We start from the raw sequence: 27,249 nt of genomic DNA, 5'->3' as shown, positions 1-27,249 counted from the left end.
AGCCTGGACGCGACGACAACGCAGTCCTGAAGGTTTGGGATAATTCCGGTTCACATGGCTACGCCGAAGCGATACAATTCTGTATTATAAATTTGAAGGCCAGACAAGTAGTTTGTTGAGGGTTGGTTTTTTTAGGGACTACATGCCTGCGCACATATATTCAAACGAGCATACCTATAGAATGTACTCTTAATACGCATGTGCACACCATCAGCGTTCTCACAGGTTTGCGTTTTTAAAGTTTGCGTAGAGAGAACTTAAGAGTTTTGTGTTAAAACGGTGTTGCGTTAGCAGCCCCTAAGTTAATAACTAATGATCGTTGCGACGGAAGTGAATAAATCAAAACTAACTTTAACTGGAAAATAACTTTATTCTAGAACTGCCATAAAGCCAAAACAATGTTACTTTAATTTCCTATTATCACTTTAGAGCCACTTTGGAACAATCTACATTGTTAAAAGCGCTATATAAATGAAGATGACTTATAAATGGCTTATTTATGAATTTATTAAAAAAAATAAAAAAGGACAATATCATTACCAGTTCTATTACCAAATAAATGACGTGGTATAGAAAAAAAGTTTTTCAAAATCTACCCACTGCAACCCAGAATAAACATAAATAAATGAAGTCACTGTAAACAGTCATATCTACTAGGACTCCCTTACAAAAGTAAGAATCATAAAAAAACAAGATTAATTCCTAAAGTTCAGTAAAAAAAAAAAAAACACTAGCGAATAGAATTCACTGAATTCTATTCCCCCCAACCCCAATAAATTAACACAAGTACAACATCCTACAGAAATTATGGAGTTCCCACGCAAAAAAAAAAAAATACAAAACTTAAAAAATAAAAACATATTGAAGCATAACCATTCATTCAACACAAACAAAAGAAGTCGAGGCAGCATTTCTTTTGGTTTCATTAGAATTTTAGAATAACGCACTTGTGGCTTCAAAACAACAAGACCCTCTAATGTGAAAAACAGACAAATACAGTTATATAAATACATCAAAATATGTTAAAACTGTTGTAAAAACATTCTTAGATTATAAAAACATTAATGCCAAATAAAAGCCTGTGTAAAAACTTCAATAATTTAAACATAAAAAAAGCAAGCACTCTCACATTATGTTTCAGCCCTGATCACACAATTTTTCTCTATTTTTTCATACAATTTATTCATTTTGTTCATTTGTTCCAGCATCGATGAGTAATTATGCACGGTATAATTCACTAAACAGTATAAATACTATAAAAATGTATGTACAGTACCCATTATTGTAAATCTTCAGATTTAAGTTAGTGTTAAGTAATTTACATTATTTACAGAATTGACTTCTGTGGAAATGAGACTGGAGTGGAAGATATAGAGTAGCAGAAACCACAGAAGTCACACAGCAGGTGCCAGTCAGGAATAACAGTTACTAAGGCTTTGAAATGTGCCTGCATTTGCCAGTCTTAGTCAATGTCACTGAGGTCACTAACAGGTTCATCTTGGACATGAGTCAGATGGTTCATGGCGCGGTTGAAGGCGGTCTGAACAGCTTTGCGGATGGCTGAGGTGCGTCCCTCCATCATCTTAATCTTGTCGATGGTTTTGTCAATACCGAGAGGAACCATCTTGGATTTAGAAAGCCACTGCCTGGAAAAAGGGAAACAGCACACCATCCTATTTTATAAAACTTCCCCAGACACAAGTTGTTGCTCTTGCCTTTTTATTATTTTTGTGCTTTTATGAAGTTGCATGTTCAGCCTTTTAGTTTTTAGTTGTTGTTTTTTTTTTTCGAAAAAAGGCGAACAACTCACTGATTGGATCACTCTACCACAGTAAAAGCCAGATATATAAACTGTGACACACTGTTATCTGATAATGATTAAGTAACTGAAAACACATTTAGAGGTATTCCGGCACAGATTTTGACCACACTTAAAGAATCCAAATGAGCTTCCTTCATCTGCTGTCAGCTAAATAAGTAATATGTAATGGTTTAGGATGGAAATAACATGTAATGTTTGTTTAAAGTAAAGTAACTTTGTTATGTTATTTGTCCTCATTTAATTGTTTCCTTGTTTAATTGCCTTTAATAATGTTTGAAATTTATATTAATTAGGCTAGTAGTTCTTGCTGTGCTATCAAAATTGAAATTGTGAATTCTGAAATTTTATTAAGTAATATTTATCACAAGTGCTGTTCATTTCTTTGAGTAAAACTTTTCCAATTACTGAGAACAACCGCACAATTTGACACTGTTGTCTGTAGAACAAGGACAAGTTAACTGCAGATGTGTAATACTCAGTGTTAGAAGTTTGCTCAAACCCCTAAATATAGGCATTAGTAATAGTGACGCTTGACTTCGCAAACACTAATAAATAACCTCTAAAAATCTCACCAGCTACGTTTGTTGTCAAAGAAGAGAACAAGGTAAAGTTTCTCTTCGGACTTGTACTGCAACTGTTCTCCGATCCGTAGCACGTCCAGCGGGGGCATTGGGATAGAGACTCCATTGTGCTGGCACCCCACACGTGGCATATGAGGGTCTATGATCTGTAATGAAACCATAACGTTAAAGAGCATGATGACAATCCTGGAAACAGTAAAATGACTAAGTTGCCCCCCTAATGGTTGACCAAGCGTTAGTCGATGAGAAAAGGCTTGGTCGGCAAAATTTGAATTAGTCGATTGGTCACAGAACAAAAAAGCTCCACAGGAAGTGACAAAGTCATGCAGCCCGTGACGGATAAATCGTTCACACGGTTGTCCATGTAGTAATTATATCGGGTAGGAAATCTAAATTGCAGCAGTTTAACAACTTTAATGTTAAAGTGAGCGGCCATGTAAAGTGGTTAATCTAGATAAAGGTGCGCTATTATTAGACACATAACCAATTGCACCATCTATTGTAGTCATGGAGTTTCAGATTTAAAATTTGTTTAATATGTATTTATACGTACGTTGATAGGGGGCAGCAGAACAATTACTTAGTTTATTGCGTTAGTATGACTACAGGGAAAACTAAATGATCGGACAAAGTGAATTAGCGCCCCAATATGTTGGATAATTACTTCTCCAAAACAAAAAAAAAACAAAAAAAAGAAATTGCTGATGGAGGCCAGGTAACTGAGCAGACAAGTGTCACTCATTCAGAAGATGAGAATTCCTGATGTGAGCCGTCAGCTTCGCTGTAATTTGGAGCGAGATCCAAATCCACGTGAATCCCATTGTTCAATGCCGCAAAAACTCACTGTTCAGAGGGTCAAAGCTAGTCAACAGTCTAGAAAATTTTGAGGATTTGGCATTTCCAATTAATGCATCAATTAAGTGATTGACCGTTCGCAGGCCCCTCCCACAAAACGGCCATTGTCCAATCACACATCATAGGAACCGTTACTATGTGAGCAGGTCCATCAAACATTGACTCCAAGCAAGATGGTGAAGCGGTTCGCCCACGGCGTTTGTAAATCGGACACTAGGTACCCCGAGAGATTGTCTGGAGGAGTTGTGTTCTTTCCGTTTCCAAAGCCGAAAACACAACGTGAGCGGTGCGGCCCCACTCCCAGTTAAATGTGTCGAACATGGTTAACTCGTGTGCAGTGTGCGTGAAACTGAGACACTGAGATTAGTCAAAGAAACATGGAGAAAGCAGATCAAGAGGATCCACAAAGGAATTACATTTCTAAAGGGTTGTTGTTAACATGATATTCTCGGGGGGAAATGAGCAGCAGTCAACTAGCAGTGCAGCACCCGTAGACTACAGTTTAGAGGAGTGCACGCTCGCAACGGGGAAAGCATGAAGCTTACTTGACAACATCAGTTCATATATCAATATCGTAACGAATAGAAATAACCTTAAATAATGTATGGTTATCTGCATCTTTCCGTCTCTTATGTATAGTTACTTTTTAAACACGAAAATCGCATTCAGCATGACACGCAAGCGGTTGCCGTGGTAATGAACAACCTGCTTGTTAAAGCGAACGTGTTAATCCTGTATCTGAGGCAAAATTTCTAAATATGCAGCGCGAGTTATATATTTCTAACTCCAAACATTAGCCACTGAACCAGCTTATAAAATCTTCTTCAAGGCTTTGCTGGTTGCATTTGAGGTACAGTTCATGGGGTTTCTCAGATTTAGCTTGAGACCGGTATAAGCATTCGCCTCGATAGTAGTCGTGTCTCCTTCATTACGTATTTTTATATTTTGAACATATCCCTCCACTGCATACTGTAACCCCTTGTGCCTCGATCTGGAGGATATCGCTGAGGTATTGCTCCGAAAAAGGTCACTGACACGCACGGGTATGCCTCTTCCGCTGGTCGTGTTTGACCATTTGTTTGACGTGCGTAGTAACAATAACTAGGGGCCGTGGCTTTTGCGAACGGTCAATTGACTGGGGTTTGAGACTTCTTCACTAGCATAACTCTAGCGCAGTGGTTCTCAACCTTGTTTGGGCCAGCGCCCCCCGAGTGTGAAGGGACATGTTCAGCACATGCCAAAAATATGCTGATGCACACCGTCCGATAACTGATAACTAAGTGTCATGGTTTAAAGGGGACATCGGATGAAATTTTCACTTTTTCAGCTTTTTTTGCATTTAGTTAGGTATCTGGATTGTCTGGCAGCTCAGAAAAGCTGAAAGAAAACACGTAGCCAGTTTATCAATCAATCAATCAATCAATCGATCAATCATTTTATTTCTAAAGCACGTTTAAAAAAAACACGAGTTGACCAAAGTGCTTAACAGACCCAAGCTTACAAAAAGCAGAGAAGAGATGGGTCTTCAACCTTAAAACACTCAATGGAATCACATGATTTAATGTGTGAAGGGAGACTACTCCAAAGACGTGGAGCTGCTACCGCAAAGGCACGATCTCCCCCTGTAAATACGATAAAAACCACCTTAATACAATCCCCCGCCCACCTACTGACTCCACTGTATCGAAGGCTGCACACAGATCCGACAGCACAGTTCCCAGAATCTACCGACAAAAGCAAGTCATTGGTCACCTTGAGAAGGGCAGTTTCTTGGTCGTGAAGTATGACAACTCAAACTAGCGCACGACATCAACGTTATAGCGTAGGAAAATGAAAATTGAGCGGAAGTACGTAGGAGGGCGGAGCCAGGCTAACCTTCTCCAGCATTATAGCTAAAAAAGGCCCCTTAGAAATAGGTTTAACTAGTCTGAACTCGGTTTTTTTAAAAGAGGCTGCACAAGAGCGCTGCACTACAGATGATATAGTTGGACCCACCGCATCCCAAACCTGAATTAATTAGCGGGGCAGGATGATATCAAGAGAGCAATAAGCTAGCTTGAGATGTTGGGCAATTTCTAACAGGTCCGAAGTAGTTACCGGCTCAAATGTACTTAACTAGCCAGAGATAAGAGAATCAGGAGGAGATTGAAAATGGCTTTGAACCCGGACAGAACTAGAGATGCTGGCTCTAATAGCGGAGATTTTATCCATTAAAAAAACTGCAAAAAAATTTCACAAGCTCTGTCTAATTGTCGAAACCAATAGGGCATGCAGGATTTAAAACTGCATTAATCACACAAAATAATATTTTAGGACTGTACTGATTCTTAGAGATTAAATCGGAGAAATGCCACGCCTTAGCCGCTTTGACAAACTGTTGATAAGACATCATACACTCTCTAAGTATCTCATATGAGACCTGTAGTCTATCTTTCTTCCATTTCCTCTCTGCCCGCCTCCATTTTTGTCTAAGCAGTCGACTCTCATCATTGAGCCAGGGCTGAGATACAGTTTTTGATTTTACCTGTTTCCAGGGGGCAATCCAATCCAAAATATGATTACAGCCCATATTGAAATCAGATACCAGCTCCTCTAAACCCCGAATAGATGGATTGTACTCAATAACTGGCATAAGGGCATTGTACTGGTCAGAAAACTTAAGAGGCAGAACTAGCATTAATAGCCCGAGCTCGACGGCCAACTGGCACAGGCCCAATAGGGAGCCCAGCAAATGTGATATTAGACATAATAACAAAATGATCTGAGAGCCCCATGTTCTCAATAGTCAGCTCACCCACCGGTACACCCCAGGACAAAACCAAATCAACAGTATGCCCCTGCTTATGCGTAGCACCTTCGACGGACTGCGTGAGGTTGAAAGAATCCAACAGTAACAAAAAATCTTGTACCAAGGGCTTCTCAGGGCAACAAATATGAATATTAAAATCACCTAATATAACAAGGCTATCACAACGAGTAATCATAGAAGATAAAATCTCAGAGAATTCCCCAATAAAGTCTATAACTGTTCATGTTATAGCTTATAGTCTCTGATTTGCTGGAGTGAAAACGGACGCTTCATCTTTTTTGTGATGTACAATAAACTTCATAAAACTCATCAGTTTAAGTTTTGTACATCGTTCGAACGGGGTCCACTAAAACAGGCTTGTACTAATAGTGGATTAAAGCAAGATGACCACATAGTTTATAACTGTAATTAAACTAAACTATACCCGTTCTATCTCCATATATTCTCTGGCTCTGTAGGCATCTTTGTCCAAATCCGGTTTGAACTGAAATGAGCTCTCGAAGCTCCGCCCTCTTCTTGAAAGGGGGCCGGGAGCACCAGCTCATTTGCATTTAAATAGACACACAAAAGAATGGCGCGTTTTTGCTCACCCCCAAAAAGTGGCAATTTTAACATGCTTTAAAAAATTATCTGTTGGGTATTTTTAGCTAAAACTTACATACACACTCTGGGGACATCAGAGACTTATCTTGTAAAAGGGGCATCCGATGTCCCCTTTAAAATGTTTTGGATCCAGCCAAATCAGCATGTAATCCAGAACTATTAAGAACTATTGATTACATGACAGCTGCCTAACAAGCCCAAGACATTTTCAAAGTCCAATTGTTATATTTTTAAATATTATAGAAAGCATGGGAGATGCATTAGGAATGACCCGAAATTTCATCCCACAAAAAAAGGTCATCCGAAATTTAAAATAAAATAAAATTCTTGCCCGAAATTTTTAACAGAAACCATTTCTTTAAAAGAAAATCCAATAACAAAAACAAATAACATGGATAAAAAGTGTGAAATTATCTTTTTTATGTAAACAGTGACTAATGATAGATGCTATACTGATAGCAATAAAGTTGAGCTTACAGTTGAGACAGGCACACCCTCTCTCTATGTGTGTGTGGACTGGAGAGAGACTCATGGAGAAATCCAAACAAACAAGTTCATCAGGACAAAAATTCACTAAAGCTTATGGAAGCATAACTGTAGTAAAAATGTACTTTAGTCTCCATTCCTAATCGTTATTCCTAAGTTATTAGTGCTTTAATAAAAAATAAGTGTTTACTCTCTCTTGTGCAAAGGCTGTTTAACACTAAATTAACGCTATACGTAATAGAACAGAAACAATGTTACATGTTTTACTTGTGTCTGTAATGTCAAAACTTTGACAATTTTCAGTATTATAAAGAATAAATAAAACATAACATGACACATGACAAACATGAAACGTTTTTAAAAGCAAATTTCTGTAGATGGGTTTCATGAGTATCTGTAGATAGAAAGAAAGAAAACTTACAGGATGTGAATAAGGGAGGAAGAAAGGAAGAGAGAGAGAGAAATAGCTAGTTTCTACACATGCACACTCAGACTCACCAGGGCAGGGTAGGAGGGGTATCCACTACATTTAGCCCAAACTAGTTTGAGAGGTTCCAGCATAACTGTGGCAGCACTAGTGGGCATCCAAATACTGCTGTTGCCAACTTCTATGAAAGCAGGAATATCAACAAAACATGTTATGATGGCGCAAACATTCAACCATGATACTGACAATTACTACACAGGGAAGACTATTAAATATCCATGAGGTCTTAGTGATTGCCAGAAAAAAACAAATCTGGCAAAAACATCAAAGTATCGTCAAGTTATGTTTACCACAGGCTTTACTTTACTCAGAAAAAAAGAAAAGGAAAAAAACATCTAAAACTGCATAGGAAAATCCCAAAGAGACCACTGGCGCATTAGTCTTCCGGGTTCTGACGTCATCCCTGAGCCACTCTATTTTCAGCTACTTGCTAACTTGTTTATAGAATTATTGAATAAAAACAATATCACTCACAATTGTGAATATCAACACAGCTGTGATTCAATTTTTCATTGATTGCAATGGACAATTTGCACAGGTGTTAAACACAGGTGGCAAACACATCAGTAAAAAGAATCGAGATGAGGATACCTTACCAGCAGCTATTCTAGCAGCTTTGGCGAAATTTCTACTCTCGATGCAAGCAATAATCTCACTCTTGTCCTCCACTGTGTTCCTCCGGATGAGGGCCGGCTTTCCCTTCCCACACTTCGGAAGATTAAGTGCGATACTGCTAAAGACAGATGAGAAAACATGATGGAGTGATGTGGGATATGAGCTCAAAAAAATGACAACAACAAAAAAACCTTGAAAATAAGAATAGTGCAGGGATACAGGGATGTGCATTTGGACTATTTAAGCACTTGACAGATTAAAAGTAGATATATTTATTATATATATATATATATATATATGTGTGTGTGTGTGTATACAATTATTGGCAACCCTTCATTTAACACTTTGAGCAACCTTCAATTGCCAAGAAAACAGCTCTCTATTCCCTCTTATAACATATCAAGTTGATGAACACATGGCAAGGGATTTGAGCCCATTCCTCCATATAGGATTTTTTCTGGATCCTTCAGAGGTATTATGCTTTTTGACTCTCTTCTTCATCTCATCTTTGGGCTAGGGGACTGCTATGTCCATGGTAAAACCTTAATTTTGTGGTCAGTGAACCTTTTCGTTGTTGTTGATTTTGAGGTGTGCTTTGGACCATTGTCCTGCTGGAAGATCCTACCACAGCCCAGTTATGCTTCTTATTGTGTTGATATCCCTGGCATTTGAAGGGGGGGGGGGGGGGGGGGGTAACCAAACATAAAAAGGCACAAATATTTTGCAGAAAAAAAAACACTTATTTCATGTAGTCCACATTAATTTTTTGTCTAATCTTACTTCAATAGAAGGTTTAATTTTTGTGAGTATTTTTAGAGAAACCGTAAAAAAAAACTCAGTTCAATATTAGTAGAGAACACTTTATATTATTGTTGTGTATTGTAAATGACAGATTATTTTTCTCAAAAAGGGATCTCAAAAACATGGACTGAATGTGGCTGTCACATGACAAATATTCCCAGAACAAGAGCGCCCATGAGCCAAGATGGCAGTCTGCAGGTTGTATATTTTCAAGTATTCATGAATAAGGGTGTCACAATTTCGATTTTAAATCGAATTTAAATCGAAATCGATCGAAATTAAGTCACAATCTCGAACTTCGAATTAAAAAATGGAATCGGCGTCAGCGATGCTGCCACGCCCCCATGTCACGGAAAAAAACACGCGTGTTGAAGTGCTGCGAGTCAACCTCCTCTAACTTAGCTACAGCCAGTCAAAATGTAACTGCAGATGCATGCAGGAGACCCATCGACAGAACTTGAACCGTCTACTCTTTCATTGAAGTCACCGGTGTGGAAGTATTTTGGATTTCCAGTGAGTTATGTTGTCAACGTTGGCGCTTCAAAAAAGCCACAGTTTGCAAGCTCTGCTATGTGCGTGTACCATATTCTTCCACTGGCAGCACGACTAACATGGAAGGGCATCTCCACAAACACATAGATTTATCTCTTAAATCAACAACTGTTTGTTTGTTTTGTGAACTTGAATGTCGTCATCTGCCTGTTTGCGAGGCGGCTTTATGTATGTGTGCAAAGAAAACCATGTCTCAGAGAGCGCGCGAGTACTGAATAGTTTAAAATCGCTTGAATGTTCAAACTGGTAAGACTTAAAAAAAAATGTGCAAATGGTAAACTTTAGTTACTCACAATGCAATGCTGGCCCGATTATGCAAGTGACAATTCCGTCATGTCAGTTCTCCCGAAACGTGAGAGCAGCGCGCTTGACGATTGCCTTGTGCAACCCATTTTGAGAGACAGAGAGAGAGAGAAGATGCGGCACCGCTGAACACTCACGCTGTTTGTGAAATTGCATTTCGCAGACAGTTTAAAATGACTGATTTGATTTTATAATCTGCGTATGGCAGGTTATGGCAAAATATGGCAGGTTATATTGCTTAAGTTTCCAATTGACTAAAGATATAAGGTATTACATTGGCCCTGTCCCAAATGGCACACTCCGGACTTGTGGACTTCGTCATGTAGTGCAGACCTATAGGGCCCTTAGTCCGCGAGGGCGCATTGAGAGGTATTTTTGGGACAGACTCGATCGTCACGCCGGAAACAGGAAGACGGTCTGATTGTTGTTATGGACAGGAGCTACAGGTTCGGGGAAATATGCTGCCTATTGTTGTTGTGTTTACATATGACTCAGAAAAGCCCTGACATTCTGTTCTATTTATTTAATGAATCATAATGCGATCGTATTATTCAGCTCGCTATTATTAGCCTATGTTTGAGACATCAACCACTGGTCGATGATCATAATGTTTGTATAAACTTGTCATAAAAACCGTAATGATAATTACACTTAAATATTTTCTTCTCAGCCATGTTAACAATTGTCCGTGTGCGAAATCTCCTCCCATCCGTTGTCTGATTGGCCTTTCGCAAGGATTCCTGGGTAGTTAAAGTGCGTGGAGCCTGCATCTATGCGGGCTTCGCGGAAGACCGCTTCAAGGGTACAAAGGGGTCGCTGCTGAGCACACTTCAGAGCGTTAAAATGCTAAATGGGACGGCCTACAGACTCGTAGACTCGGCGAGCATGCACAATTTAAGTCCACGAGACCGAAAGTCCGCATGAAGTGCGCCATTTGGGACAGGGCCATTATATTATATATTATACCCCCTCCGGGAGGAAGAGTTGGGCCAGTGCAACATCCTTGTAGATCCACTTCTCCCCACCAAGGAGTTTGACAGCAGGGAGCCACTGATGAAAGAAGTCCAGGAGGTTGTGCGTAAGGCACGATCTAGCTCTGCCCCTGGACCAAGTGGAATCCCATAGAAGGTCTACAAGAACTGCCCCTTGCTACTCAGGCGACTCTGGAAGATCATTCGAGTCATTTGGAGAAGAGGAAAGGTGGCACAACAGTGGAGATTTGCTGAGGGAGTCTGGTTTCCCAAGGAGAAAGATTCCAAGAAGATCAATCAGTTCAGAATAATATCATTGCTGAGCGTGGAAGGCAAGATCTTCTTCAGTATAGTAGCAAGGCGTCTGACCAACTTCCTCTTAACTAACAACTACATAGACACATCTGTGCAAAAGGGAGGAATTGCTGGAGTCCCAGGGTGCTTAGAACAGACGGGAGTGGTGACTCAGCTCATCCGGGAAGCTCGTGAACACAAGGGAGACCTCACGGTACTGTGGTTAGACCTAGCCAATGCATATGGCTCTATCCCCCACAAGCTGGTCCAGACCACCATGACCAAGCACCATGTGCCACAGCATATTGCAGATCTGATCTTGGATTATTACAACCATTTCAGGATGAGAGTCTCTGCAGGAGGTGTGACATCAGATTGGCACAAACTGGAGGTGGGAATAATCACAGGCTGCACCATCTCTGTGATCCTATTCGCGGTGGCTATGAACATGATTGTCAAATCGGCAGAGCCTGAGTGTCGGGGGCCCCAAAGCAGAGGAGGGGTCCGCCAACCGCCAATCAGAGCATTTATGGATGACCTGACAGTCACCACAGAGTCAGTACCAGGAGGCAGGTGGATACTCCAAGGGCTGGAAAAGCTCATCCGGTGGGCTCGGATGGAGTTCAAACCAGCCAAGTCCCGTTCGCTAGTGCTGAAGAAGGGCAAGGTCACGGACAGGTTCCATTTCAGCATCAAAGGAGCAGAGATACCATCACTGTCAGAACAGCCGGTGAAAAGCTTGGGCAAGGTTTTTGACAGTAGCCTCAGAGACTTAGCATCAGTCCAGTTGACCGGTCAGGAGCTGGACAGCTGGTTAAGAGCAACAGACCGTTCTGGCCTCCCCGGCAAGTTTAAAGCGTGGATTTACCAACATGGTATAGCTAATGATGTCTCGATGAAAATTCTTTCCCCCACAATTTTAGGGTAATAAAATAGTCCGCACTGCATAAATTATAAATTAAATTAGATTAATCCTTATTAAAGCTACAAGCGTTCTTTAGTCAAAGAGTAGTTAGTAGTTTTCTCTGTTCCCTTTGTTCTTTGGTTAACTTTACTGACATTAAAGCTACAAGCGTTCTTTAGTCAAAGAGTAGTTAGTAGTTTTCTCTGTTCCCTTTGTTCTTTGGTTAACTTTACTGACAGACAGAATTAGTGGCTACTGTCACTTTAAGATCTACAGCTGGTGACAGGATCTCACGCGTCTTATTCTCTCACTACTCTTTACTTCCATTTAAGATTTTATTTAACTCATTTAAGGTTAATAATGATTGATTCTTGTGAGGATACTCGACAAAACTGACATTTTGGCATAAATGTGTGCGTTATTGTTCGTTCAAGCGCGAAAGAGAATTCGATACTGGTTCGCGACTTTTTGTGCCTCGTGTGTGTGTGTGTGCGTCTGTGAGGACATTTACTGAAGTGCGTTCTCGTTTGTCTTGTCGCACATTAATGGTTTAAAGCATTTGGTGGACAAACTAATAACTAATAAGAGCATGATCATAACACTAGCTAAACAATGACAAAGAACGGATGCAGCGTTAATTGTGTTAAATATTTTAAAACATTAAAGCTGGACAAAAAAAGAAAAGAAATCGCAAACGTTAACGTTGACAGCACTAACTTTACTTGTCATACATTGCTGACAGAAAATGAAGCAGTTTAAAGTGGACTCGTTTTCATGGTAGGCCTACAATGTTTTTATTTAGTAAGCTACACAGAATGTTCTACATTGAATATTTAACTAACAGTCTGAAGTTACCTAGCAGCAGTGTATGTTAATGTTAGCTCAGTCAACATAAGGCTAACATCAAAAGGTGTAGACAGAAAATATGATTATGCTGACCTGAGCTAATTTACAAAATCAACCAACTCACATCTCCTCTCTTTCTTTTCATCCATGATGACATTAAAGTCAGGTCTGATGTTGTTTCTGGAGTTCTGCGCTCCATGCTTTCACCGACGACGCTAACGTGAGGTATGGATCTCAATCACATTGTTGCCAGGACCCGCCCTGCTCTGCTTCTGATAGGCTTGTGACGTTAGTTAGAGCTGCGATCCTCTCATATGATTGGTAGGTGAAATCAATTGACTCGAAAATATTAAACAGCATTCAAGTTCCCAGTTTCAAATGTAGCCGCGCGGTATGCGCGCTCATAATGAAAGCTGCGCACTCGTTTTTTCCAAACGCGTCCGAGCCGAAAGTGCCTCCGACTGTAATTTGCAGCCTGATTAACAAATTTTGCCTGCGCCGGAGGCCGGACCTGCCCTCAAGCCGGAAATCCGGCCCCCGGCCGGAATACTTTAAGCCCTGTACTTGTGCATGAGGTTCCCATTTCCACGGTGGAGACCTTGGAAAGAAAGGTCAGCAGCTGTCTCAGGAGATGGTTAGGGTTGCCCAGGAGTCTCAGCAACATCGCCCTCTATGGAAACACCACAATGCTCCGGTTGCCTCTGAAATCCCTGGAAGAGGAGTTTAAAGTGACTCGGGCACGTGAGGTTCTGATGTATAGAGACTCCAACGACCCAAAGGTGGCCCAGGCAGGAGTGCTGGTGAAGACAGGGAGGAAGTGGAGCGCCCAAGCTGCTGTGCTGGATGCACAGGCTCGACTGCGGCACAAAGAGCTTGTGGGAGTGGTGGCCCGAGGCAGAGCAGGCTTGGGGATGTTCCCAACACCTCCTCGACATAAAGAGTTGAAGGGGAAGGAGAAGCGCAGCCGAATTTATGAAGAGGTCAGAGCTACTGTGGAGAAAGGAAGGACGAGCAGAGCTACTGGAATGGGGCAACAGGGGGCCTGGACCAGGTGGGAGCAGGCCATGGACCGCAAGGTCACCTGGACGGAGCTCTGGCAAAGCAGGCCGCACCGCATAACCTTCCTGATTCGGGCAGTGTACGATGTCCTGCCTAGCCCAGCAAACCTTTGTACGTGGGGGAAAGCAGACACACCAACTTGCCAATTGTGCCCAGCTCGTGGAACGCTGGAGCACATTTTGAGTTCCTGCCCAACAGCGCTCGGCCAGGGTCGTTACACTTGGCGTCACAACCAGGTGCTGAAAGCTATTGCAGACACCATCAGCAAAGAGATCAGCAAAGGCGGCCGAGGCAGCAACACCACTCGTTCAATCGTATTTGTTAGGGCAGGAGAACAGCCACAAGCAGGGAGGAAGGCACCAGCAGGAATTCTGGCATCAGCCAAGGACTGGAAACTCTCGGTGGATTTGGAGAAGCAGCTGAAATTCCCCCAGCACATCGTCAGCACAACTATGAGGCCAGATATCACTCTAGTCTCAAAGAGCACCAAGAATATATTCATCATGGAGCTGACCGTGCCATGGGAGGACCGCTTGGGAGAAGCCCATGAAAGTAAGATGACCAAATATGAACATCTGGTCACAGACTACCGAGCACAGGGGTTGGAAGGCGAAATGCATGCCTATCGAGGTTGGCTGCAGAGGCTTTGTGGGGGCTCCCTCCACAAAGCCTTTACTGACCTGGGTATTGCAGGAACAACAAGGAGCAGGGCCATCAAGAACACCACCGACGCAGCCGAGAGAGCCTCGAGATGGTTTTGGATCCGTAGAGGAGCACCATGGGGGCAAGCGAGTGCTACCTGAACACAAGTCACGGTCTGATCAGCCATGGCTGGGTCGCCTGGGCGAGGGTGTCTGATGTTGAAAGACCCGAAACACCCGAGGACCCCAGGTTACATCACTGATGATGTGTTCAGGTGCATCTGAAGATGTGTTTCAAGAACTAAGCACTTTATGTTGTTAATAAATGTTTTAAATTTGACAATGTAGTGTGGTACATTGCGAACAAAGGTCAGATATTATATTGCATAAAAGTATATTCTAAAAATGGCATAGCAACCTGTGCTTTTAAAAAAAAAAATGTAAAAATCGAGAATCGAATCGAACCGTGACCTTAGAATCGAAAATTCAATCGAATCGAAGATTTGTAGATTCGTGACACCCCTATTCATGAACCAGTTAAACAACTGCCGTTGAGTTTAATCCCTTGGAAAGTATGAGATAATACCAATTATTTTGTCTACACTAGTGTCAAAACAAAAAACAAAAAAACAAAAAAAAAACAAAAAAATAGACTACATGAAATAAGCACAATGCTATTGAAAGGAAATGGAATATGTCACTGTCACAACAGTAAATGTCATCCTCTCAAAAGTTCTCTTTCAACTACCCACCTGTTGCTGGAAGACATGCTTGATTCAGAAGCGCACCTGCGACGAGGCTCCAACTGCCTGCTAGAAGACAACTCCTCCTCCTGATTCAGGCCAAACCCGTTTGACAGCCCTGAAAGACACAAGGAAGCTTGAGAGGGAGCACTTTTACAGAAGTGCTAACGCTATTAAAGGGATAGTTCACCTAAAAATTTAAATTAGCCCATGATTTACTCACCCTCAAGTAATCCTAGGTGAATATGCCATTCTTCTTTCAGGCGAATGCTCTTCCAAGCTTTATAATGGCAGTGAATGGCTGTTTCTGTTTTGAAGTCCATAAAAGTGCATCTATCCATCATAAAAGTGCATCTATCCATCATAAAAGTGCATCTATCCATCATGAAAGTGCATCTATCCATCATGAAAGTATATCTATCCATCATAAAAGTGCATCTATCCATCATAAAAGTGCTCCACGGGGTTAATAAAGGCCTTCTGAACCGATGCGATGCGTTTGTGTAAGAAAAATATCCATATTTAAAACTTTACAAACTGTAATCTTTAACTTCCGCTAACTGTCTTACGCACGTTCACGAGAGACTGGCGTTCCAGCGTATGACATAGGACGCAGGCATAGTGTAACTTCAGGTGACGAACGCGGAAGCGCAGAGGATAGAGCAAAACAAAACACCGGTTGCAAATTAGAAGTCTAAAACGAGGGTGTTTAAAGAAAAATTTTGCTCAAACAAATCAATTCTTCACATGGATGTCCTTCGATGTCAACAAACTTGATTCTCGAAAGAACTAGCATATTCTCTGACGCTGGAACGCCAGTCTCTCGTGAACGTGCGTACGACAGTTAGCGGAAGTTAGAGATTCCAGTTTGTAAAGTTTTAAATATGGATATTTTTGTTAAACAAATGCATCGCTTCACTTCAGAAGGCCTTTATTAACCCCCCGGAGCCGTGTGGAGCACTTTTATGATGGATAGATGCACTTTTATGATGGATAGATGCACTTTTATGGACTTCAAAACAGAAACGGCCATTCATTGCCACTATAAAGCTTGGAAGAGCCAGGATATTTTTTAATATAACTCTGATTTTATTCGTCTGAAAGAAAAATGTCATATACACCTAGGATGACTTAAGGGTGAGTAAATCATGGGCTAATTTTCGTTTTTGGATGAACTATCCCTTTAATTTGCATTTATATCAATCACAATGGTCTTGCCCTTTTTGACTCTTTTCCTGCAGATTCTACCTGTGTCCAGCCGTTTGATGGGCGATTGGTCCTCGCAACTGTCTCCACTGGCACTCCGTGGCCTCTTCCTGGTGTGGAGCAGCGTCTCCAGGCGTGGTATGACGACTGACAGGAATGTTTTTGTACCTAACCGAGAACTGCCCTTGGGAGTTTCACCATCATCCACGGGCTTATGAGGGCTTGTGCTTTTTGATTTGCGGAAAAGCACAGAAGTCCGTCGGTTTACTGGGCTTGATGGCTCGGCCAGAGTTGACGTAGCTACCACACTAACATCGCTGTCCTCTATCTGCAGATAGGAGTGTCCATTGAGTGATTGGGAAACGCTATCCTTTGCGTGTCTGTGTTTGTCGGGGCAGGGTTCTATAGGTTTCAGGGTGGGTGGCTCAGAGTGACTTCCTGCGTTCATGAGGGGCAGCAGTGAAACAGATGGCTCAAGCTTAGGTGGGACAGATTTATCACCTGCCATGAAATAAGGAGATACTGTCACACATTGTATAAACTGCCAATGCATGGCATTTTTACATTTTCTCAGAAAAATGCGAGCTGTATTGTAGGTGGTTGTTGACAGGACGATGCTATCCAGTTGCTTATGTGCGTTTTCAGCGCTGTGCTAGCTAGAGCAGGGTTTCTCAACCATCCTGCTCTTGGAAGGGCTAGTCATGCAAAGTTTAGTTTCAACCCTGATCAAACTCATCTGCTTGTGATTTTCTAGGTATGTTTGATTAGGGTTGAAAGGACAATGGCACACCAGGAACATGATGTTACAAATGATGTTACAAATGGTGTTCCAAAGAGTGTTCCATAGTAGGGCTGCACAAAACCGGCAAAAACTTTTTCTGTGATGTACATATTGCAATATGAAAGAAAAAAAACAAGAATTTTGGCCAGGTGACTTGAATAGCTCTATTTGGAAATAATCATTCTGATTTTGTAGGTGAATGCATCTGCATTAAAAAAATTATAATCAAATATTTTAAAACAGCTTAAAAAAAATTTAATTTATGAATTATTAAAATCTGACAAGAACACAAACAACGCCATATCCCAATAATGATTTTAATTTCAATATATCGTGCAGCCCTATTCCAAATAGTGTTTTTAGAGAATTGTTAGGCATTTGCTTAAGGCGTTACAAGTGGGGGTTTTTTCCACCTCATAGACCACGATCTTCGAACGGTTCAGCCAAAAATGAAAATTTCCTAATATTTACTCACCCCTAAGCCATCCAAGATATACATGACTTTCCTTCCTCACCGAAGAGAAATTAAAGGAATAGTTCACTTAAAAATGAAAATTCTGTCATCATTTAATCACCCACAAGTTGTTTCAAACCTGTATGAATTTATTTCTTCTGCTGAACACAAAAGAAGATATTTTGAAGAATGTCGGTAACCAGACAGTTGATGGACACCATTGACTTCCATAGTATTTTTTTTTCCTACAATGGAAGTCAATGGGGTCCATCAACGGTCTGGATACCAAAAGAAATTCATACAGGTTTGAAACAACTTGAGGGTGAGTAAATGATGACAGAACTTTCATTTTGAAGTGAACTATTCCTTTAAGGTTTTGAAGGAAAACATTTCAGGTTTTTTCTGCATGTAATGCAAGCGAATGGTGCAAAACGTAGTCTATGTCACGAGTAACCATCCCAATGTGCTCATGTCACATGCGAGGCTCTGAACTCAACCTTCTCGTCTTGAGGTGAGTAAATTACCAGGAAATTTTCTTTTTTGGTTGAACTATTCCTTTAACTGATGCACGCACTTCAACTTGATTTCCTGTTAAGACTGGACTCAAGAATTCACAGCAATGTGAATAAAACAATTAAAACAATTAGATTAAAACAATAAATATACAAACCTGAACTAGAGACAACGAAACAAGGGGACAGAATTATCTCTTTTCAAACCTCATCTATCTTGAGCTTTTCTCTCCCTCAAGTCCAATAGGCTTAGCTCATTTAAAGTTCACTTAGAATGCTTATATACCACATATAATATTATAATATGTCCAAGTGCGATTGGTAAAATTGTCTCAATTTCAAACATTAAGTGCACTTTACAGAAACGCAAGAAAGAGACTTGCAAGCAGAATACGTTCAACCATGCTGATGGACTCCATTGTCGGGCCAACAGTTGGTTCATATAAGGTCTTGGGAGTCTTATAAGTTTAATAAGGTGTGTTTGATATAGGATTCATACAAAACATGCAGTGTTCTCTAGTGTGAACTTCAAGACCAGGGTTGGGAACCATTGTCTAACAAGGTGAAAAACTGGAGACAAACAAGTAATTGTTTGTTTGTTAATATTGAGTGTATTTTGGGGCATGTTTAGCTTTTATTGTCCTGTCCAATGTGCCATCCAATTGGATAAAAGAGAGGGGGTAGGGATCAGAAAAGCTGGGACTCTTAACTTGGGACAATGGTGAAATGTCAAAGTGTTGCCCACAAGTCTTTGACAAATGTTAAACTGGTTAATAGCAAGAAAACTTCAAACCAAGATTTTTCAAACAAACCTTTTTGAAGGATATGGCCAGCTTGTTCCTCAGCATTCTTCAGTTCAGCAGCAGGAAGAGCTTTCCTCAAACTCCGCTCCATCCTCACATCACCAATGATTTTCTTGAGCAGCTTCAGTCGTCTGCTCCGTGACGGGCTACATTTCATTGCTGTAGTTAGATCCAACTTTTCTAGTAGCTCCCTCAACTGCTCTTCAAATGACATCTGCTCCCGATTGGCTGGAACCAATAAGCGGTCCACTGAAAGAAGAAGAAGAATTGTTTATTGATTGATTTGTTAAAACGTAGGGATGGGAACTGCAAGGAATTTAATGGTTCTGATTCCACTTCAAGAATGACTAATGGAACTTTTAAATCGGAATAGATTTCAAGGAAGCAGTAAATTGACCAGTACCAGTAAATTCAGAATTAAAGTTATCGGAATCAGATCAGTAAAGGAAAAAGTGGTATCGGTGCACCACTACTAATAATCGAATTCATCACGCAGTGTTGTCAGTGTGTGATAGTGATATTTATCAAGAAATGCCATTGCTTAGACACAAAGACATGGGACCCTTGCTTAGCGCAATGCGGTGCCAGGCGCCGCAAGTGTTTTTTGCTAGTGTCAGCCCGACGCAGTTTTCATTTTCACGTCCTGCGCCACGTTGTTTAAATAGCAAATGCCTTTGCGTCTGAAAACGAGGTGTGTTCAGGCCAGTTGGTGTGTTGCTATTTTGAGGCAACTGAAATAGACTGTGCCATTGACCAAGTGAAACCTGGTCAAAAGTCAATGGCGCAGTTTTTTTGTTGTTGTTGTTGTTATTTAAAAAGCGTGTTAGTAATATGCGGTTATAGGCGGGTCTACAACGCGAGTACACTTTATCCCGTAGATGGTCTGCTTGTGCGCTTTAACCTAGCGCACGAGCAGATCCGTTTCCTCGCTAGAGAAGAGTTCGTTTTTTTCGCTTGCAAATTCCGCCATGTAAATAGCGCCGAGCACAACTGTCTTTTAAAGGGAAAGGGAGATGAGACTCATTGGTTAATTGCACGTTACGCCCAAAACACACCCATTACTCATTAAGAGAATAGGGACAGTGCGCCGGGAGTGCCGACCATTTTTCCTGTTGTTAAACTAGCAAAAGTGAGCTTGAATAAAATACACTTCTTTTGCTATATTTTTTTTTTAAAAGACAAAAGAAAAACAGTGGGTGTGTGTTTGATTCACAATTTGTTTTACATGTAAATACAGAAAATTATTTTACACCACCAAATAAGGTGCAGTGAGTTTGCTTTATGTCCATGAGTAATTCCATTTTACATGAAGTTTCACGTCATTTTAATATTCCAAAAACATTGTGGCTACGATAAATTGCCACAAGCACAAATTGTCACTGTGGCTGGTGGACAAAAAATAAATGTGTAGCCTGATCAGTATACCAGTAAGTTTGTGCATTTACCATCTTCCCAGGAGAAAGGTGCGGATGGCTCAATCTTGGGTTGTTCAAGCAGGTGCATGCCAGTTTCAAAATCGAAGCCAATTGTCTGAACATCTCGACGAGTTTTCCTGAGCACAGCTCCACCCTGATCTCTCAATCTAACAGCAGCCCTGTAGAAGAATGAATCCTTGCCATTGTACTTCATGCAGTTTTCAATAATGAGATTGAAGTCTGCTTCAAATTCATCCAGATATTTGTAGCCTTGTGCATCAATGCGTTTGCTCATGGTGGAAAAATCCATTGGGTGTATGATGTGGTCCATATAGTCAGGCACCTGTGAGCAACACACACAAAATAAGGGTGAAATTCAGATCAGTGATAAAGACTCAAGCCTCTTCTATTTACCTGTATTTTCAAGTCATAGATCAATAGATGAAACTTCATTAAATTTTGTAAGTGCTCAAAAATCAGGTATGGGTGAAATTCAGAATTAAAGTTATCGGAATCAGATCAGTAAAGGAAAAAGTGGTATCGGTGTACCACTACTAATAATCGAATTCATCATGCAGTGTTGTCAGTGTGTGTTTCAGAGTGTTAAAAGAACCCAAATGAAAGAAAGTGACGAAAGAGGAGAGAAATGGAGAAGGGTGGCAGAGCGAGATTAGGAGGGGTAAAGGACATGAACAGTGTCAGACTGTATGGCAAAAGATTTTTTTTTGTTAATATTGGCTAGATTAATATTTGTCAAACAAAAATACTCAACTGCTCATTCAGCTTTAATCAACAATGGTTGAATGGTTGGTTTAATTAAGAAAGTACACTAAACTGATCATGAAAAACTCCTGGTTTGCTAAAATAATCAATTAAATGAAATATAATTAATTATGTATATACATATATAAATATGAAAATATTTATTTTATCAGCATGTAAATGGGTACAGTAAATACTGTACTTGATGCAACAAAGTGAATGTTGTAAAACAATTTGTCCTTCGTGTCAGAAGTAGTGCAAGTGCTTGAAGTATGTCAGAAACAGAATAGGTCGGTTTTGCAAGAGCTAGAACTTATCTTCTTGACTTAATTTTTTTAAACAAGAACACACAATGGCTATAAAAAGACTACACAACTGATAAAATGGCAGGTAAAAAATTTATCCAAGATAAAACATGCAAGATCTTACTTCACCTAAAGGGTCACAAAACACTAAACTACATTTTCTAGATTTCAACAAGATGTTTGTGCTGCATATCATAGAATACAATGTTAGCATTCATTAATTTTAATTGTTTAACAGCATCGGTATCGGTGATACTGTCCTTCATTCACAATATTTATTTGTACTTACAAGTACTTATGTGAAAATAAATATATTCATGAATACAAATTTTAATGTTGGGTGATTAATTATGATTAATTACAGAAACCTGTGTGATTGATTACTTTTCGATTCACATCACTTATTTTCATCTTTGTCTGTACATAAACATGCATCATTCAAACTGAATATGCAGGTAATACAGCTGGTTGGACGCTATGGGGTGCTATGGGGTCATTTTTGTTGTTCAATGGCTGCAATAATCCAAGGCAACTCAAGTTCAAACTGACTTTTTTTTATTCATTTTAAATACATTAAATAAACTTAAAATGTATTTATTCTAAATAAAATAAGTGCAGTGAGATTAAATGAAAAGTGCTGTTCAGCAAGCCTCTACTGTTTCAAGAGTTTGGTCATTCCTTTAATGGTCTTCAATGCGGCTAGACTGATACCTTGACAGTGTATAGGTTCACTCACTGTATTATTAATTGTAACCAGATCCGGTTACCTGGAATGACCCACTGACTTTTCTTAAATGTGTCTCTGACCTTGCACAATTGTTCACGTCAAATAAAAATATTTGTAATTTTGATATATTTTGTAATTTTATCATTTTGATACGTTGGTAAAGGAAATATGACTTTCAATAGATTCATTTACCTTAATTTATCATGGGTTATAGACTCTTTATTAGGCAACTATTCATTATTCAAGGCTTATTTATTCATTGAGCTATTGATGGGAGCTGGTTTTAATAAGTTTTAACTTCATATTTGTCCTCTTTTACCTGATATAGTCAACCCAAAATTTATTCAGACACCTTCAACATTTCCCACATTATCACATATATATTCACTATAGTTTAGAAAATGGTAATAAAATATGACAAGAACTCAGAGTTATCAAATCAGTTGATATTTCGCTGGTTTTGGCCATCTTTCTGTTAGACTGTCTCACAAATGAATTAGGTTGAATAGCTGTCGGCTATTAAATTTAAGTACACAATTCGATAATACCAATTGAGGTCAACCAAATACGAAGCAATGCTTTAATTTTATTAAGCAATTAAAGAAAGAAAACTTAAGAAAAACATGGTCAGGTCAAAGTGTTTGAATAATTTTGGTCCCAAATTTTTATCAATTTTACTGGTAGTCCACTCTATGAAGAATTTGTGTGTATAATATGTCACAGTTTACTTTATTTTGCCATTCTCACTTACATTAAATTAACTATAGTGTCCTGCACCCACGAGTAAAAAAATATATATATCTTGTGTCTGAATAATTTTTGGTTCGACAATATATTGTGCACCCTGATTTAGCTTAGAAAATTCTCCAAGCAGATGTTTTCCTTGAAAAGCGTGCTTGGGCTATGTTTCTTCAAATACATTTCTATCAAATTTGGACACTTAAGTTACAATAAAATGTATAAAATACTTTTGTATGTAGACAATCTATGCAAAGTGAAATGCCTTCCGACTTCTTTTAAAGTTAAGGAAACTGCAGTGCAGACCAACCTCTTTAATGCTGACAGGCTCTGCAAAAATGTGTGCCTGGTCTTTCTCCTGTAACTGATCAAGCACAGCCCTCAGAAGGACTGTGAAAGGAGTGAGTTGGAACTCCATTAAAGTCTCCTGAAGCTTTATCTGCAACAGATTCACGCGAGTCATCATCCAAGAACACGCACATGCAAACAGTAAACATTAGCACAAATGCTTATCTTGATTTCATACCTCCTCTCTCTTGAGTTTCTCTCTCTTCCTGATGAGCTCCAGCAGGAGTCGTGCTCGCTCAAGGTCGTGTCTCAACCGTTGCCACTCTTTCAGCTGCTCCTTCAATGCTCGAGTCTCCTCCTCCGACTGTTTCTGTCGTTACAATGGTTTAAAGTTTGAAAATAAACTATTATCAATAGGGGTGCAGCGATACCCTCATGTCACGATTTGGTACTGAACTCACGATACAATATTATCGCGATACTCCAAGACATATAAAATGTTAACAAAACAATGTTCTGTTGATTCAAATGCTAAATTTGATATTACATTGTGGGTGTAAATGAATAGGCTTGGACTTGGTGCTGGAAACCCAATGCACAGGACAATAGTGACATCAGAATAAAAATATTAATGATTCTGAAGCTGAAAATCCAGAATTATTTTAGATGAATATGCATGCACTCTGTCACTGACTAGATATATTTTTTTAAATAATACTCTTTACTGGTAACATCAGACATTTGGCATTATCAGGACCCAGAAATATTCCCCTATTGCATTATTATACATTATATTCAACATTAAATATATAGTAGTTTATTGTAGTACTGACACTACACTCTGTAAACTCTAAACTTTTTCCTCACACAGTAATTTTTATTGTGGGTGAACTATATACACACACACAATACATATTGTCAATATCCACTATTGATGCATTTTTGTTTTGTGATACATTTGGACACAATACATTGTTACACCCATAATTATTAATATTCAAAAATGTGCTTAAGCATTATTTACCGGCTGTGTATTTTTCTGGGAATGTAGGCTAGTTTGGAGGCGTCTGTTGAGTGGCACTCCATTCCTTGACTGTCTTTTAAGGGTCCAATACTTCAAGACAAGTTCGCCAAATGCCGCCTTCTTCTGTAAAGAAACTTGATTGAGGATTGTGTTTAACCTGTAGGAGAATGACAGTGTACAATGAAGTGAAATATTTGAAACAATCTTGCAATCTAGTAGCTAATGCTAAAAAAAGAAAGCATAGCACTGAAATGGCTTAAAAGGGTCCGATATCTCAAAATCAATGGATTTGAACATACCTTTCAGATGAAAAGCTGGGTACAGACACTGAGGGAACTGGGGCTACAACATCTACCTCATTGTTTTTAAGTCTCTTCTGCTTTTTTAATCCTGTCCTGCTCTTTTTGTCCACCGACTGACAAAGTCTGTAATTTGTCTTAATGTCATTATATATTGTAAGAGGTCTTTTAACAGAGCCGTTTGGGGTGTGGGCCCCACAGTAAGCGGTCTTTTTTACTGACAAGGTTGGTAAACCTGAGTCAGTCAACTCTTTAATGGGCTCCATCTTCATAAAGAGACCGGCCTTCTGCGCACAGCTGACATGGAAAGCGGTGTAGCAGTTGGCTTTGTGGCACTGGATACAAGCCCCAACTCCTTTTTCTTTACAGAGGTAGCAGGTAAGCTTCCACCGAGCAGGCGGGATGTTTGAGACACCATCGATAGGCTCAATGAAGACCGTATTGGAGAACCCAACCTCCGGAACCCATAAAGCACAAACCACGTGTCCCCATCGGTCATCTTCCGTCTTTTTGACCGCTCCTCCCATGTTAGGGCAGAGGATGCAGTTAGCGGGTTGTGTAGGAGACTGAAGACAATGTCGGCAAAGCCACTGGCCCTCTGGAATATACGGAACACCATAACAATCCTGATGAACGGCTAGGTTGCACATATCACAGAAGAGGATGGCGTTGCTGTCCATGCAATCTCCATCCATACATATGCAGCAAACAGCATCTTCATCAATTAAGGACTGGAGGTTCTGTTGGCCCTGACTCTCTAAGAATGATTCTTTTTCAAAACGGTCAAGAAGGAATTCGAAGGCATTGGGGGACACCTGGTTAAGGCCTTCGCACTTTCTTTTGTCGTTGACCAGCTCGAGCCAGGCATAGTCTTCTTCGTCCATATCATACTCCACCTCCTCGTTCAGCTCTTCTGAAGTTTTCTCCTCATACTTGTAGTATGTAGAAGGTCTGCGTGGGATTGCTGGGAGATTGTAATCCACTGTGCGGAATTTGGGCTCGGGAAGTGTGCAATCTTGCACCGAAGCCTTTTGCGCTGTGACAGCAGCGTTTTTTTTCTGCTGGTTGTTTCTGAGGCGTGCAGAACTTACCAAAACCTGCTGGTGTTTTTCAGCATTCTCCTTATTGCTGGTGCACTCTATAATTTCCTGCGCCATGGGATCCTCATCCGTTATGATGTCGAGCTTGTCAAAGATGCTGATCCGGTGCAGCCGGCCATCGACTTCTAGTTCCACCATCGTCTGGGCCTGGGCGCGAGTCAGCGCCTCGTGGTTTGGGGAATGTTTGATGGGACAAGGCAGCCGCTGGGGGGTGTAGTATACTTTGTTAGGCAGCGATTTTTCTTTTCATTGGGGATCCTTACAAAGCTGAAAAGAGAAAACTACTGTTCAAACTGTTCTTACTGGTCAAACCACGCTTATTTACTTGACTGCCTCTAAATAACTTATCCATGTCATCAAGGAGAAAGTTATTCAAACTTACTGGGTTGTCATGGTACAATGATACCAATACCCTTATACGTTTAATACATACCACGGCAGTGCAATGTATTTCTAATTATACTGCAGTTTTACCACGGTATTATTAAGGTACTACAAGAGAACATTGATTACTAATGCTTCAAATCGAAGCATTTTCGGGAATCATAGGTGAGAGTTTAGAGACGTACGATGCCAAACATTTTGGTCATTATATGTGCGTTGCAAACATTCAATTAGAAGCTTCTTTTTTTAAACTACAGGGCCGCGTTTACGGATCGTCTATCCCTTTAAATGTGGTCTGGGCAGGCATTTCCTTATGTTTTGAGAGACCATAACGATGCACATTCAAACGTTATCGCTTTATAACCCCATGCATTATTAAAACAGGTGCACCCCTGCAAATCGCAAATCACTGACCGATATTTTAGGATCATATTACCTCTGATGGATAAAGAGAGGAGCAGCTTTCTAACGCGATGGCGAGATGGCCTGCAGTGATTCCGTACACAATGTTCTCATCCAAAGCCCACTGATTTAGTTCTGCATGGATAAATCTGGAATGCGGCAGAACCTTAACCACAGCGGCCGCCAGGACTATAATACTGGATTAATAACCACTAGGAGAACACTTGGTTTAAGTGCCATTCAAAGGCAGTGTCGTTCCCTTCCCTGCAACGAGCGGCGAGTCGATACGATTCTGCGCCTGCAACCAACAACAATGCGGATGGTTCACTACGAATGGACGTCCTACCCGCAACGCGCTACGTCATGACGTACAGGCTGGGCAACATTACTTCATTGTTGTGAACATGATATTTCATTGAGGAAATGTACTTTATTTATTTGGTTCTGTTTCCAGACAACTTTTTTTAAATTGTTTTTAGTCGATAAAAAATTATTTCTAACTTTCCAAAGAAAGAAAGCGCAAGGAAGGGTGATCATAAAACATGTGTGACTTAGTTTTATTCAATTAGTTTTTACTACTACTCTTTTTTATTTGCACTATTTATTTATAATATAGTCATGATTGTTATTTGTAATGTTATGCATTTTTAATTGTTTCAGCAACAACAACAAAAATC

General features: G+C 40.2%; 1 protein-coding gene across 3 annotated transcripts; it reads right to left on the bottom strand.

The window, feature by feature from the left end:
- Positions 1 to 863: 863 nt before the first annotated feature.
- Positions 864 to 26,891, bottom strand: brd1a (bromodomain containing 1a). 3 transcript variants are annotated; one of them, XM_056260373.1, is made up of 13 exons: positions 26,607 to 26,891; positions 24,687 to 26,053; positions 24,388 to 24,544; positions 23,602 to 23,733; positions 23,386 to 23,514; positions 20,574 to 20,886; positions 19,138 to 19,377; positions 16,621 to 17,079; positions 15,382 to 15,490; positions 8,240 to 8,376; positions 7,655 to 7,764; positions 2,395 to 2,549; positions 864 to 1,646 (listed from the first exon to the last, which is right to left on the bottom strand). In XM_056260373.1, exons 2-13 carry the CDS (start codon positions 25,922 to 25,924, stop codon positions 1,463 to 1,465), a joined length of 3,363 nt encoding a protein of 1,120 aa, XP_056116348.1. In that variant the 5' UTR covers positions 25,925 to 26,053; positions 26,607 to 26,891; the 3' UTR covers positions 864 to 1,462. The 3 variants fall into 3 exon arrangements, with proteins under 3 accessions (XP_056116348.1, XP_056116350.1, XP_056116349.1); XM_056260374.1 differs by having other exon boundaries at positions 865 to 1,646; positions 8,240 to 8,373; XM_056260375.1 differs by lacking the exon at positions 16,621 to 17,079.
- Positions 26,892 to 27,249: the final 358 nt, after the last annotated feature.

This window comes from Rhinichthys klamathensis, unplaced genomic scaffold (assembly GCF_029890125.1).
Source record: "Rhinichthys klamathensis goyatoka isolate OS25496 unplaced genomic scaffold, OSU_Roscu_1.1 h1tg000176l_1, whole genome shotgun sequence".
NCBI lineage: Eukaryota > Metazoa > Chordata > Actinopteri > Cypriniformes > Leuciscidae > Rhinichthys > Rhinichthys klamathensis.
The sequence above is the reverse complement of the archived record's forward strand: the minus strand, read 5'-3'. Positions and strand labels throughout refer to the sequence as shown.

Bases quoted from the DNA above. Each gene is read 5' to 3' on its own strand.
- brd1a (XM_056260373.1), bottom strand. From the start codon at position 25,924: ATGGTGGAACTAGAAGTCGATGGCCGGCTGCACCGGATCAGCATCTTT. The intron at 17,080-19,137 runs GTTTGTTTGAAA...ATTTCATGGCAG, and splicing joins TGGCCATATCCTTCAAAAAG to GTGATAAATCTGTCCCACCT. The intron at 2,550-7,654 runs GTGAGTCTGAGT...GTTTCATTACAG, and splicing joins ACCCCTCCTACCCTGCCCTG to ATCATAGACCCTCATATGCC.